This window comes from Gossypium raimondii, chromosome 10, assembly GCF_025698545.1.
Source record: "Gossypium raimondii isolate GPD5lz chromosome 10, ASM2569854v1, whole genome shotgun sequence".
Classification (NCBI taxonomy): Eukaryota; Viridiplantae; Streptophyta; class Magnoliopsida; order Malvales; family Malvaceae; genus Gossypium; species Gossypium raimondii.
This window is the reverse complement of record NC_068574.1, coordinates 9,200,998-9,217,108: the sequence shown is the minus strand read 5'-3', so window position 1 is coordinate 9,217,108 and position 16,111 is coordinate 9,200,998. Positions and strand designations below refer to the sequence as shown.

Here is a 16,111-nt window from a genome sequence, read left to right as displayed (position 1 = left end):
ATTAAGTTAATAAGAGATAAATATAAATAAAAGAGTTTAAATTTTTGTAGAACAATCAAATGAAGTAGCTAGATTATACAAAAATTCTCTTTTTATTCATGTATTTGGCACTATAAAAAGGGGTCATCTCGTCATTTAAACACACACAAGTTCAAGAAACCCAGAATATCTATACATAAATCTCAAAGAGTCGAAGAACTTGAAGACATTATGACAAACACTATATTTGTTCTGAAGAAAAGTCATCTTCCAATCCAATGTAATCAAGGAGAGGAAGACAAAAGACGTTCTTGAAGAAAGCCACCTTTTGATCCAATTTAACTTTAGAATTGAGGTCAAAACTCATTTCAAGAGCAAGTCACCATGACACTTGAAGTAGACTCAACCATTCAATATCAAGTTTAGACGACCTTTGGATCCAAACTCTCTCTAAACCTGTTTTCAATATCAAGTCTCGACGGTTCTTGAATCAAAATCATATTAAATTCTCAAACAAGCATCTAGCCTTCAAGTTCAAGTCTCAATGACCCTTGAAGCAAAATACATCCTTTCAATATCAATTCTAGACTATAATAGCCCAATTTCGACCCTAATCGGACATAGTGGTTTCGGGACCACAAATCTGAGTCAAAAAATATTTTAATATTATTTTGTGTGTTTATTATGTGTGAATTTATATCCATGAAATTTTTGTATTTTAATTTTGCTATTTGAGTGCCGATTTAATAAAAAGGATTTAATCGCGTAAAATGAAAATTTAGGGGTTAAATATAAAAGCACCTAATTGTTGTTGTCTTTTTAAATGGGAGGATTTATGATGCAATAAGACCAAAAGAAGGATAGTGGGCGGCATTTGACAAAACTAACCTTAAGGCATATGTTATATATTATTATAAGGTTAATTTAGTAATTAGGTAAATTATAACATTATAATAAAATAAGTAATAAAAAGATGAAAACATTCATCTTTGTTAGCCGAATGTTGAAAAGGAAGAAACCATCCATGACTTCTTAGGTTTCGGCATTTACTTAGCTTGATTAAGATCAAGAAAAGAGAAATTTGGATTTGGATTGGGGGAAAACTAAAGTCGTCGACTAGCCGTTCCGTTCCGTTTTACATCGCCAAGGTAAGTCTATTAGCAATTTAATATTATCAAATCAATATATATATATCTATCATACATTTAATAAGCTGGAATTAATAATATATAAATCGAATAGAACTTTGTGATTTTCATATGTGTTAGCCGAACATATGAATTTAATTAGTTAGATTCAAATTAGTAGTATAACTTACATGTATATTTGCTATGGTATGCTTTAAGCTCAATGAAATGAAACTAATAGTAGAATTTACATGGTTAAAGTTCGAATGTATGATACAAGTTTATTAAGTGAACTTAATATTAAGAATTTCATATATATATATATATGTGTGGTTCAATATATATTCAAGTTCTTGAATTGAATTTAATGTATGAATTTTATATACATATATGGTTCGAATATTAGTTACAAATTCCTTGAGCTGAAGTTAAAGTTGTGAATTGTACATATATGTTTGAATGTGTGTTTGCTATTAAGAATTTAATATAATTAATTTTTTACGAAGATACAGTTATTGAGTAAGACTTAGGTAATCATAAAAAATTATACGAAAGATCATATTTGTATCTGAGATTTTCAGACTTTACGTCTAGCAGGCTTAATGCCGGTGAAATATTTCAGACTTTACGTCTAGCAGGCTTAACGCCGGTGAAATATTTCAGACCTTACGTCTAGCAGGTTTAATGCCGGTGTATTGAATCAAGCTTCAAGCCTAGCAGGCTACGTGCCGGTGAATCTGTTCAATATATGTGTTTAGAAAATTTATGTTTATTGTCAATGTAATATCAAATGGATTGTAAAAAAAATTTAAATAAACAGGTATGTATTATGATATATCCTATTTGATGTTGAGGTAAGTATATTGATTGATTGTATATAAAAGTGATATTGATAGGCATATATATGTATTTGTCAATTAAATATTCGGCCTTATGATACAGTAGTTTAAATTCAAAAGTTTATATAATGTTTATTAGATGTAATGAAAATGTTCTAAGGTTAATAAATGTTTAGATAATAATTATATGTGGTACTTACGGTTTTAATAAATTTACTTAAGGAATTATATGATTCTTATATATTTTTGTTATGCTAAAGACTTACTAAGCTTTATAAGTTTACTTGGTGTGTTTACGTTTCTCTCTTTTATAGACTTTTAAATCAAACTTCAAGCTCGAGGATTGTCAGCAAAGTTCATCACTCTATCTACTGTTTCGGTATTTAAATGTTTGAACTCAACTTATGGCATGTATAGGCTGGATGATATTTTGAATATTGTATTATAAAATTTTGTATCTGTAATTAATAGCCATGCGAAAGTGGTTTATTTCCTTGCGGTTGAGTTTGTTTTCAATTCATATGTTTTGTACTAATGGTTTAAAACCAAGCTTATACTTAGGCATATTTGATTTTGGTTTAAGCTTATGATATATAAATATATGTGATGCATATGTCTTGTTTTTGAATTTGTTGATTCGGCTATGGAGTTAGTTATTTGGCCGAATGTACATAAGGTTGAATGACATTTAGTTTGAATGTGTGTGGGTTATAATAAATAAGTTGGTATTAGTCAAATATGTCATATACATGTAATATGTTTTGAATTTGGTATTATATGAATTCGGTTATGGCATATAGGTAAAAGGTTTAGCATGTTTTAGATGAAATGGTTGTCAAATTTAGTTCATGAAAAGGTGTTTATATTAACAAAATGTTATGAAATAAATTAGTAATTTGCATATGTATATTGGATTATATGAAATTGAAAATCTTTTATAATTTGGTATTAAATTAATTATGAGTATGAGTATAGTTGACATGTAAATTGCATTGTCGGTTTATGTTTCTTTTAAAGCTCTTAAATAATATATTATATATAGTTAAAGTAAATTTGAAATTTATAAACTATTTACTTATACGTTCGGGTAAAGATAGTAATGTTAAAATGAAAATTTTTGGGATTAGTATTTAAAGTATTATAATTTTAATGGCTGGCCGAACATGTGTATATGAATAAATGAGTAGTTAAGTTCAGGTATATTTTGAGTTAAACTAATAGCATGTGAATTGTTTGAATTCTTGAATTCTAATGAACGTTTTTTCTGAGTTGTGTTATGTCCGGTAATGCCTCATAACCTTAATCCGGCGACAGATACGGGTTAGGGGTGTTTCATAGACGACCTTTAAATCGAAACTTCATCAAAGAGAAGAATCAAAGGAGTTTCTTCGTATTTAAGAAATTTCCAGAGATTGTAATTTTCTTTTTGAAGTTATCAGTAAAATTTGGAATCAAAATTTAAAGTAAACTTTCAGCTCGCAATTTGCATGTATAAATTTTTGGCACACTTGGTGGGACAATTTTTATCTTTCATTTATTCTCTTGAAAAGTTAAAGCTCAAAGTTACAATGGACACGGAAAATCATCATCAACAAACCAGCTCACAAGCTAGCTTAAGTTAATCAGGCAGGTCAGTCGGCTTCATCATCAAACACCAATTTCCCTGCTTATCCTTATTGCATTGGACAGAAGACAAAAGCTTTTTTAAAGTTATTCAAATAAACTTATTCAATGCTTAGTGACAATCCTATTGGGATCTAATACCCTCAATGTAGTGATTATATTTATATAATTGTAATTTTTCGAACACATCAGTTTAATAAAATTTCATCACTATTATAGTCTTTTGTATATTGTCTCAACAATTTTTGCACATAAAGAAAAATGGAAGCAAATATTAACTCACTAGTTATTTAATGTTTAACTAATATCAAGAGGCATTACATGATCGGATTGTAGTGCGAGAAGACATTTATCAAGTTCGGATTGGGAGATACATCGTCTTGGGTATTAAAGTGGATAACTTCCAGAAGATAAATATATAGATGTGACTGACTGCACTGACAATTCATCGGATAAAACCCAAGTAGAATAGATCCTAGATTTGTTATGAATTTAGGGTCCGTTTGTTTGCATGCAAAATATTTTCCGTAAAATATTTTCATTGTTTTACAGTGTTTGTTTAGTGGAAAATGAGTTATCAAATGAAATCATTCTCCAAAAAAAGGGTAAAATCAAGGCTTTTTTAAGGAGAATGTCTTACCAAATCTTTTTTCGTAAGATATTTTATAAATTGATATGGCTTTGTTCACTATCGAAGAAACAAAAAAGGGAAGCTTTCAGAGCAATAAAGGGGAAGCTCTCTTTACCGTCGAAGAAAACAGTCTCTTATATTATAATTTTATATATTTTTACAATTTAGTTCCTGAAATCCAAATTTTTACTATTCTACAATTTAATTCCTCAAAAGCAATTTTTCTTGTTCTACAGTTCAATCCTAAACCTCATTTTGTATGCAGTTTTGCAAAACAGTCCGTTTTCTAAAATTTATAGATTTTATAATTTAGTCCTTACAACTAAAATTGTCAAATTTCTAAAAATAAGTCCTTGATTTTTGAACAGTTAAACTTTCATATTCTATTTTCCAAAATTGTAAATTCTCAAATAATGTAAATTAGTCCTAAAACTCAAGTTTTGAAATATTTACAATTTAACCCCTATAGTTTCAAACTTTACTATTTTATGCTCAACTTTCCAAATTTTCATATTTCATAATTATATAGTTTAGTTACTTCATCAATGTTTCAAATTTCACTACTCAAACCCTAAGAATTCAAATTTTACAAATTTTACAATTTGGTCCTTACTTGATTTTTATCATAATTAAATCATTTTCAACTTACTCATCCAAATAATATTCAAAATAAATATTTACTTATCTAGAAATCATTTTTGGGAACTATTTTCAGTGAAACAAACGGAACCTTATTCACTTGTGATTTTTATAGTGTGACTTACCTTAATCCTAAATAAGTGACAAACTACGTAACTTGTATGATTTGATGTATTGATAGTCTGTGTTCAATTGACACTCTTCATGTATTAACATTAATAATGAGTTACAATAAATTATTTTTAAATAATTTTTTTATTTTTAAAATAGATTACATTTTTAAATATTTTGTTGATGTATAATTTATTTATCAATTTTAAATTTATCAAATTATCATGGTTGGCATGACATTTATATAGATAAATAATTTATTATCATTAATTTTTTAAAAAAGTTATCATTACAATTTTAATTATTCAGGATATAATAGTTAACAATTATATAAGTTTTATATATTAACTTTAAGTAACTTTTAATCTAATTGTTAATTTTTCATAACAAATTCCATAGGAAAAAGTATCTTTTAATTTATATATAAAAAGATAAAATTTTTAATTTACAGATTAATTTTTAATATTTTAATATAATTTTCATATAATTTTAAAAGAAATAATATATAAATTATTTATAATATTTTTCTAAATTAAATTTTTTGCTAACCCAAGCATCTGTTGAAAAATTTTAATTAATAAATTATAAAAATTACTTAAGATTTCTTAAAGGAATATTGAAAAATATATAATATGTGAAAATAAAATTGCAACACAAATGATTTTTAAAGCTTTTTAAGTTTATTATCTTTTCATATTTTAGAAATTTTTACATATTATTATGTTTTAGATAAATGATTAGTTAAATAAACTAATATTTGAAAAAAATATGTCCATTAAATTTAACCTGTATAAAGAAATAAATTATTTAATTATCTTTTAAAATAAAAATGTAAAAATAGATAAAAGAATGGAGATGCTCTACTTGTAGTAAATGTAATATATGGATCTTATTCTATTAAATACATATGATTTGATTATCATTTAAATACATATTTTTTACTTTACAAAATCATATCTAAAATGAGTATTTTATTTTTAAAAGTATATTTTGACAATAATATTAATTACCTAAATCTTAAATAAAAATTTTAAAATAATATTAAATTAGCCTTCAATTTCCATCAAAAATATATTTTTATTATTTGTAGAAAAGTGAATCCGAATGAAATATTAATTCTAACAAAACTGAATTTAAAATTACATCCCGACCATGATTATTTGAATCGGATTAAAATCGATTGGATATCTATTCAATAAAAAGCTTTGAAATGATTGGTGTAATTTTTATTTTAATAAATTATTTAATAGATGGATGTAAACCAAACAAACAAATGAATTAACAAATTTCACCAAGGCTCCGTTTGTTTCATTGAAAATGATTTATGAAAATGATTTACTTTTCCGAAAAACTAATATTTTCCGGTGTTTGGTTGAATCCATGTAAAATATTTTCATTGTTTGGTAGATTTCTTAAAATATTTTATAAAAGTTGTTTCAATGAAACAAACTTACATTTGAGGTTTTTTCATTGTTTAATTGAATTTATTTTTATCTATAATTTTATATTTTACATTATTTTTGCATATATTAAAAATATTATGTTAAATTGATTCATTACAATGTCATTTTTAATTACATGACTACTGAAGTGAGTATTTTTATTTAAAATATGACATCAATTGACAAAAAATTTAACGATGTCAACAATTGAACTTGATTTTCAAATTTGAAATATAAAGGGACTAAATTCTTAAAAATAAAAGTACAAAAACTAAATTGCAAATCTGTGAAGTGTACATGGACTTATGACATATTTTAACCTTTATACTATAAAACATTTATTATTAATATATTTATAATTGTAATAAATATTTATTATTAAAATATTGAATATTGAATATTTTCAATAATATGTGAATAGTATTATTTAAAATTCTTATTTTAAAAATTTATTGTTAAAATAAAATTGAAATATTAAATAATTTATTAAAATAATAAATTATATTATTATATTAATAATTTATTATATGACTAAATATAAATAATTAAATATGTACTTTTAATATTTTTAATATTTTAAAAATAAAATAAAAATTATTATTAATATAATAATATTAAACTTGACTTAAGTTAATTTTTATATAAAAATAAAATTATTTATAGATTTTTTTCGAAAAATACCTTACTCTTTTTAAAGGAGAGTTTATTTTAGTTACAAGTCATATTTGTCATTGAACAAACTGTTTTAATAAAACAAAACATAAAATATATAAAAATATTTTTTGTAAAACTTTTACTTATAAACAAACTACAACTTCCAAACAAATTCATTAAGAATTATTGCTGTCCTTTCGTACCAAACGAATTTAATGACTAAAACAAATTAAAATTTAATCCACAGAAGAGGAAAATCTTTCACACTTCCTCTGTCAGAAGTCTCAAAGACCAAGAAAAAGCGCGCGAAAGGTGGTAAAACCCTAGCGAAGCAATGCCGGAGCTTCCAGAGGTAGAGGCAGCAAGAAGAGCGATAGAAGAGAACTGCTTGGGGAAGAAGATCAAGAGAGCGATTATAGCCAATGACTCTAAAGTCATCGAAGGAGTCTCCTCCTTGGACTTCGAGTCCGCTCTCTTAGGCAAGACCATCGTCTCTGCTCACCGGAAGGGCAAGAACCTCTGGCTCCACCTTGATTCCCCTCCTTTTCCCTCTTTCCAGTTCGGTACGCTTCCCTTAAAAGCCCTAGAAATTCGTTTTTTTTTCTATTTTCTGCTCATTTTCTTTAAGATTATTATTATTATTATTATTATTATTATTATTATTATTATTATTATTATTATTATTTTGTTTTAACCAAATGTTGGTTGAGCGGATTTCAGGCATGGCCGGTGCTATTTATATAAAAGGCGTTGCTGTTACAAAATATAAGAGGTGATGTTCTTTTCTGGTTCTCAGTATGAAGTATTTTTACTTCTATTATGTTTTGGTTGTCTCGGAAGCAAAATGCAAGACCTGTGCTTGCATAAAAAACTGGAAGACATTTTAAATTATTAAAGTTTGGGAATTTCTATTATAAATAACAAAATGTAAGATTTTGACTTTTACTTGAACTGATTATTATTATTTTTTAGAAAGATGTTACATTTTATCTTCTTCTTCTTTTTTCCCCCTTCCATTTTGGTTTTACTTAATTAATAATTAATTGGAAGCACCAATAGTGACAACTAAATAGCGTCTACATTGATTAAGAAGATTTCATGAGCTATTGAAGATATTGCATCAGAGAGATGTTTAATTTGTTAAGTCGAAAGGGATTTTAGCTCATATTGTTATAATTGATGTTTGGTTAGGAACATTATGGTAGTAATCTTAACATCTTTAATACATACAGGTCTGCTGTAAAAGACAATGATGAATGGCCTTCCAAATATTCAAAGTTCTTTGTTGAAGTAAGAACCATTGCTCTTTCCCCTGGTAATCCAATATGTTCTGTGGATTATCTTTTCTTTAAGTTATCCTTGAATATCGTCATTCAACATTTGCAATCTTTAAAATTTTAATAGTTTTTTTTTTGTAGTTTGTTTTCATATGACATCTTCTTTGCATTAACCTTGGCACTTAATTTAACATAGCATATAATTGTTGAATTCTATATGTCTCTTCAAAGGTGAAGCTTCTCTATATATTTCTTAAGTGACAAATGTATTGGTTTCTAATCATTTTAATGCTCTCCTATTTCATTTTTTTTTCATGATGTTCACAAGACCTGTATTAGATTCTTTCTATATTCTTATTTTGAACTTCCAATAGCTTTTCAAGACCGGATGAACTTGGACGAGTAGATATGAAGGAAAATACAAATTCTGAAGCAGGTTTATGGTCATTTGGTGCAGTTGGTTTCCCAGTAAAAATGGTCATTAATGGGTCATTGGTTGATTTTATTATGTGATCTTTTGTATTGGGCACTCAAAGGCCATTGTCTGCAGTTAACGAAGAGAAAAAAACTAAAATGTATCATTTTAAGTGATTTTCATCTTGTTTGATATGTTTGTCTAATAATCCCATTAAGCACTTAGAATTAGCAATAAGTTCTTCTGTTTCTTAGTGAAATTATTGAGGCTATATTCATGGGGATTTACCCTGATCGGAATCAGTATTGTCAAGGCATGTGCGTAGGTGTGCATGCTTGCATCTAGGCCCGCAAGCACCAGACAAGAAAAGCGCCTTAGATCCATTCAGTTGAGGTTCATTTGATCAGGCACATGCCTTGGCGCCTAGATACTTCTTTTTTGTAAGGTGATAAGTGTTAAAAAAAGCTTGCCTGTTTTCACTTTTCTTTAATTCCTTTTATTTTTTCATTTGATGTACCTTCACTAGTAAGAAATGGATAGTATCAAAATCGCTATTTCTCAATATTTGAGTATTCAACAACAGATATGGACCATAAGGAGATCATGCATATTGACCTACAAAAAATTTGCAAGTTTGTAAATAAATTAGACCTGATTTTTAGAGAGATTCGTACAAAATCAATACATATATAAATATTGTTATTTACTCCATGTGCGAAAGCATTTTTTATGCCTTGGTCTTGAGGCATTTTAAGGGTTTTACTGCCTTGTGCCCTTGACAAAATTGATTTTTATGCTCTTTTGCAGCTAGATGATGGTTTGGAGCTATCTTTCACTGATAAGAGGCGATTTGCTAGAGTCCGCTTGCTCAAAGATGTATTTCAATTTCTAATTTATTTAGTTTGTTGAGTTCCTACAGTTTTTCATGTTTGGTTTATATCTTGAAATGATTTGGTTGGTGCAGCCTACATCTGTGCCTCCAATATCTGAGCTTGGTCCTGATGCACTGTTTGAGCCTATGACGATTAATGAATTTACTGACTCCTTGAGCAAGAAGAAGATTGGCATTAAAGCTCTATTGCTTGATCAGGTTAAAACTCAATGGTTTTTCTTTTTTTGTTGTCATGATGATTTTATGTCTATAGCCTTGTATTAGCCTTCAGTTCTTTTATTGTTTCTTTTCCTACTTAACCTCATATTTGTATCTAGTAGCTTTTCTTCTTGGTTAAGCTGTTGAGAGATTATGTGAAATGGTAGCTTTTGTGTTTATCCTGCTTACTAGTTCTTATTTTGATTTTTTTTTTTCATTTGCTATTAGCGAATTGCCTAGATGTATTAGGCATTATCTTTATTCTTGTGATTTTTTTTTTCTTTTTCCTTCCAGTTGTCCCATTTCCTCCCTCAGTAATTCCTTGTAAGAATGAAATCAGGTTGCTGCATGCAATATGAAATTATATGCATGTAACTTTCTCAGTTTCATTTTCGGTTCATGACTCAAGCTGGAATACTGTCTCCATTACTTGATTTTGGTGATTCTCAAAGCTTGTTCTTGGAGATCAGCATATTGTAAGGGCAGGACTAGGACATGGAGCAATTTGCTTCAACATAATTAATGACATTAGACTCTGTTTAGGTGGATGCAGTGTACTTAAGTTGCTTTTCTGCAGTACATGTCTGATTCATATCCTTTATTGAATGACTGAAGCCTTTTTTGTTCCATGTAGCTAGCAAATATATTTAAAGTTACTTGATTTTTCTTTTGTTTCCTCTTATCAGTAGCTTTTTGTTGTGCTCCTGTTTTGATGTGTTATTAACCTAGCATGAATGAGACTTCCATCCAGTTGAATCATCCTCACTGTAGCATTGAAGTATTTTGTAGGTCTGGTGTTTTATTGGGAAAATGTAGGAAGGCAAAGTTCATCCTTGATATTTTATTAATGGCTGAGCTGCCCCGAAAGGGTGCAAGTTTCCCTTTCCCTTAATCCACCACCTTGATGACTGAGCTTTACCAACTCAGTTGGCAGGCACATTCTATTTCAATTATGATTGCATTTTAAGGTCGTGAAACAACTGTCGTAACCCTCTCTGCCCTTCATAGTTTTTTTTTTGTTTGCACCCCCTCCCCTGGGAAATTAAATTTGTAAGATGCCCCCTATACATGGATTCAGGTGCAGAATATGAATCTTCTATGGCGATGGCAGTTCTGACTTGACAATGAAGAAAGTGAATAGCATAGACAATGGATGATTGCTGGGTTATATGAACATCAAGTTAAAACAACCCAATCCATATATTGACCTAAACGTGAAGTATAAGAGGAATTGAGGAAGTTATTGGTCTGGAAAGATACAGAGAGGATGAGGAAGAAAAAAAAATGCAAAACAAGAACGTGAAATTGTTTTAGAGATAAGAAGGAAGATAGAGGGTTGAAACTTGAAACCAGCTTTAGTATGAACCAATTTTTTCTTACACAGCAGCCTGCTTTTGCCTTCTCCCATTCATTTCGAATGAGATCATGGTTCTCTTTGATGAAGAAAAAAGAGAGAAGGAAAACGAGAATGATGGAAGATTCTAGACAAGTCTACCTGATAGGCTTATGCCTTTTGGTTCTTTAGCTAGCTTTTCTTTTAGAAAAGTAAAGGAAAAAAATTCCAATTATTCTAGATACGGTATCTACTTTGATGTGCTACTGTTGTTTCTAATTCTCTATTTCTCTGATTAAAAGTAAAAAGTTTTAATTGTCTTTGTTAACTTTTGCAGAGTTATATCTCAGGAATTGGCAATTGGATTGCAGATGAAGTGCTATACCAAGTGAGTGCACCTTTTTACATACAAGATTGATTGATGCATATTTAAGATGATGTTTAAGATAGACCCATGATATAGGATCTTAGATAATCCAGATATGGCACATTTCTAATGCTTAGTTTTGATATTATAATCCAAATGAAAATTTTTCAATATTTGTTGCACTGAAAAATAGAGCTTCCACTTGAGGTTGAGGTTACCATATATATATTGCTTTGTCCTTGACATAGTTTGAGAGAATGCAAGTAATGATCTTAAAGTTGCATTTCAAGATAGCTCGTTCAATCTCTTATTTAGTTTGAAAAGTTTTAGAGAAATAGAAAATATTGAATTTAGATTCATTGATTACAGAAGACTGACCTCATACAATGTCATGTTTATCACTGGTTTAATACTACGAGACATTTTCTGTTGAATACACAACATTGTCTTGATGCATCTTGATGACTGAGCATAAGTTTTAGAATGTCGGGAATTCAAAAATAGTTATCAAGCATGCTATATGTTTCACTCTTTTTCTTCTCAGTCTTGACAATTTTATCAAAATATGTACGAAGTATATTTAAGAGAATGATTGCTCATGTATTTGGGCAACGAACCAGAGAGCAATACAAATAAGACAATCAATGGGACCAACTATATTGGAGTTTTAGTTTTTGGGGTGGAAGAGGTTTTTTTTTGTTGGGTGTGTGTGTGTTAGTTTTATTAGTTTTTTTTTTTTTTTTTGGGGGGGGGGGGTGGGATTGAAGGAAGTGTATTCTCCTTTGACAAACAGCAACTTTACTCATTTGAAGGGCTTTTAATAGAGAGGTTGACAAGATGAGTTGAGTGTGGCTGTTTGGTAAGGTGGTCACTAGCCTCCCAAAATCAATCCCCTCCAGAGTGAAGTTTGGTTTTACTAATATGTGATGAGAAATATAAAATATATTTCTTGAATGGGCAGCTATTTGGACTCAAAGTATTTATATAGCTGTTACAAGTTTATCATAGAATTTTCTATGTGGCAGGCAAGAATTCATCCTCTGCAGATTTGTTCCAGCCTGTCCAAAGAAAACTGTGCAACTTTACACAATTGCATCAAGGAGGTAAGAGTTGACCCATCTTGTAGTTGGTAATATTTTATGTTATAATTGTGCGTTCTTCATGGAAAATATAGAGGAAAATATTTGTAGGTCATTCAGTATGCTGTTGAAGTTGATGCTGACTGCAACCGTTTTCCTTGTGATTGGTTGTTTCATTTTCGGTGGGGCAAAAAGTCTGGAAAAATTAAGGGTAAGATACCTCTCATGAAACTGATAATCATGTTGAAAAAATTGTTTTTACAGGTTATTGAAAAAGCAGTTGAAGTTGGGGCAGATAGTAGTCAGTTCCCTAGTAATTGGATATTTCATTCTCGCGAAAAGAAGCCTGGCAAGGCTTTTGTTGACGGTCTGGCTCCTGAACCTATATGTGTCTTCTAGCATTATCTCCCATCTCCTTTCATTGTGATAAATTGATACTTTCCTTCTAAATGCATGTGTCAGCTCTTATGTGTGCACAACATGCATGTAAAACTGCTCATTGTGTTGTATTTCTTTATTGTATGTTGATTATGTTGGAAGATATGGTGCTTCCTAGTTTTATTTTCATCCATTAAACAATGTGGCTGTTTACTGATTGATATCCAGTTATGAATATTGCCATTCATGTTTATTAGCCCTTTTTTTTCCCTAGAAAATAATGAGCTTCCTTTCAATAACAGGGAAGAAAATTGATTTTATCAATGCTGGTGGCAGGGTAGGTCATTCTAAAATATGATTTATGTTGGTCGATCAAGTGCCTTGTTTAACTGTTCACTTTCTGGTACAGACATCCGCATATGTACCGGACTTGCAGAAATTGAGTGGAACAGTAGCTACAAAAGCAGCAGGTAAACCTAGAAAGCAGGCTTCAAAGAAAAAAGGAGGTGATGAGGCTGAGGATAATGATGGTGATGAAGATGGCGTTGGTGATGAACCTACGAATGAGGAAGAGGAAAGCACTAAAATTACCAAGCCTAAGAAGGGGGGAAACCCTAGAGGTCGTGGTAAAAAGCCCCCTATGAAAAGAAAAGCCAAAGAGAGCGATGATGATGATGATGATGACAGTGGTGGTAACAATGATGTTAGCAGTGAAGAGGATGATGAAGATCCGACAGAGAAAGGTAGGAAGGTTAAAACTAATACTAGTAACAAACAAGCGAAGACTGTGAAGACATCCAAGCGAGCAGTGAGTAGTCAAGATGGTAAGAAGCCTAAGAGAGCAAAGTAGGTAGCTGATGAATCATTTAACGTCTCCAGATGTCTGCCCAAGTTTTGTAAGAATGGAAGGGCGGTGTCATGTTCTTGTAACTAGTATTGCTTGTTCAACCTTGTTATTAGATCACACTTGGCTTAAATTCTGAATCGGCGGCTACCTTGTACTGCAGCTGTTTGTTGCAGGGTATTTTGAAAATTTTCAGTGTGTTTTAAGTTATTTGAAGTTTGAAGCTCTAAACAACCTATGCATAGACTGATAGCTGCAAGTCCGGATCACTTATTTTGATTCCTTGGCTTTGAAGTGAGCATTATTTAAGATGTTGGGTATGGAAGTTTGGAATGCAAGCAAATGAAATCATAAACCTCCAAGAATAGGAAGAGATTGTGTTGAGGTTGATTGCTGTGGTTGCAAAGTTGTAATTAATTTTTGGCGTTGGTCCAACGCAAAAAGTGAAGTGGATGCATGGACTTATTTAATCCTTTCCAGCATCCACGCATACGCTGGGACTTGGGTGCAACTCTGTTTTAAAGTTGAACTAAAGCTAAGCTTGTCCTCAAGTCATTAAATTTTATTTTCTCAGTTTTAGGATAAATAGTGATGTTGGAGTTAAAATATATGGTTTTTCAGGATGGAAATGGAGGAAATGGTGTAACTTGGATTCGGAAAAACAAATAAATAAACTTCGCAATGCGTGGACTTTTTTGTCCTTTGACCCTCAGAGCCGTTGACCAATATACATACTACTCCAAACTCCCAAGTCTAGTTATCAAAAAGTAAGATCCCATTTTAGCATTTTCTCTTGTATGTATAATTGTGAATGACTGACGAAAGTGGCAAGTATTAAGCCTATTTCTATAATATAAATGTACATAATTGTAACTAATAATGAATTATTTGATAAAAAAATAAAACCCAAAGGTGTTAATTATGGATGGTATTTTATAACGATTTTTGAAAAAATGGGGGCAGCTTAAACAAATTTTCCTTTTTCTGGTGGAGTCAAATAATTTAGGGCCGCCTCTTCTACCTTTTTTCCTTTTTCTATTTTTTTTTGAAAATTTGTTTTTTAAATTGTTTATTATTCATTTTATAATATTTTAAATGTTTTATAATATTTTTTATTCAAACGTATTTTTAATTTGTTTATTATTTATTTTATAATATTTTAAATGTTTTATAATATTTGTTTATTCAAAAGTTTTTTAAATTATATTTAAAATTTTAAAAAATAATCACTTTATTATAAGTGTAATTTTTTAAAAAAATGTGTTTTTTTAATATAAAAATTTAAAATTTGATATTTTACATTCTTTATGGCTTCACCACTTGGTTTTGTAACATATATAGAATGGTGAAATTGTTGTGTTTAGTAGGAGAGTTCTAAAATTCTGTTGAAGATGAATAACGAGGCGTTTTTGGTGTACGTTCTTTTTTATGGTGAAATTGTAGAAGGTGATGTTGGTTGTGTATTTCAAGGTCGGCAAAGAGTAGGATTGTGATTCAAAAAAAATGTGAAGCTGATAGAAATGAAAAGGAAGATCAATGTGAATATAGTTATTCGTTGTGGAAGGGTGACGTCCAGATTATTTTACAAGTTTCCAATCTCTACATATCCGTTGAAATTCTGTGAGATGCAACTGTTAGATGATGATGACTTGGGCACTATGATAAAAATATGGTGGTTGACTGGGAGTGAGAACCCCCAACCAGTTGAGTTATTTGCTGAGTTAGTGGACTTAGAGCCTGTTGAGAATGTTAGTCCAATAAGTCAACATTGCGGATTTGACTTTGATCTTAATGTCGAATGGACAGACCAGTTAGAATATGAAGGGACATCATAGATACCCAAAAATCCAAATTATGGTGGGAGTTCGTATAACAACCCTACCCCCGGTCCTCGCCTACAAAAACATCCGGAGGTGATAATAAGCACAGAGGCAGACATCGGAGAAAGGACCAAAAATGGTGAAGATTCTGATCAGGATATTGAAGATTTTAGTGACCTTGATGTTGATGAGGTTCCGGACGATATCGACGATGAAGGCCAGGAGGAGGTTGAAGATGATCATGGCCCTTCATTTTGTAACCCGAGTCGTGCATTATTTTACTAAATGAACCTGGGGACGACATGTTGAACGTAGATCCAGATGCAGCTCATGTATCCAAGTTCCCTAAGTGCTCCGACATAGTACTTGCTCATAGATTGGCATCAAATTCGCAGTTAGAAGAGTTATTCGTTGGCCAAGTCTACACTGACATTATATGTTGGAGAATGTTAGAGAGCTGGCG

The 16,111-nt window shown here is 30.2% G+C and overlaps 1 protein-coding gene across 6 annotated transcripts; it reads left to right on the top strand.

The window, feature by feature from the left end:
• The first annotated feature begins 7,226 nt into the window (after positions 1-7,226).
• On the top strand, positions 7,227-14,038 carry LOC105777465 (formamidopyrimidine-DNA glycosylase). Of its 6 annotated transcripts, none has more exons than XM_052622605.1 (11): positions 7,229-7,608; positions 7,766-7,817; positions 8,278-8,335; positions 9,545-9,613; positions 9,702-9,827; positions 11,498-11,548; positions 12,553-12,630; positions 12,718-12,788; positions 12,871-12,973; positions 13,287-13,321; positions 13,394-13,573. In XM_052622605.1, exons 1-11 carry the CDS (start codon positions 7,380-7,382, stop codon positions 13,425-13,427), a joined length of 906 nt encoding a protein of 301 aa, XP_052478565.1. In that variant the 5' UTR covers positions 7,229-7,379; the 3' UTR covers positions 13,428-13,573. The 6 variants fall into 6 exon arrangements, 4 of the variants coding, with proteins under 4 accessions (XP_052478565.1, XP_052478566.1, XP_012456208.1 ...); XM_052622606.1 differs by having other exon boundaries at positions 7,232-7,608; positions 12,718-12,817; positions 12,887-12,973; positions 13,394-14,038; XR_008190034.1 differs by lacking the exon at positions 12,871-12,973 and having other exon boundaries at positions 7,228-7,608; positions 12,702-12,817; positions 13,394-13,505.
• Positions 14,039-16,111: the final 2,073 nt, after the last annotated feature.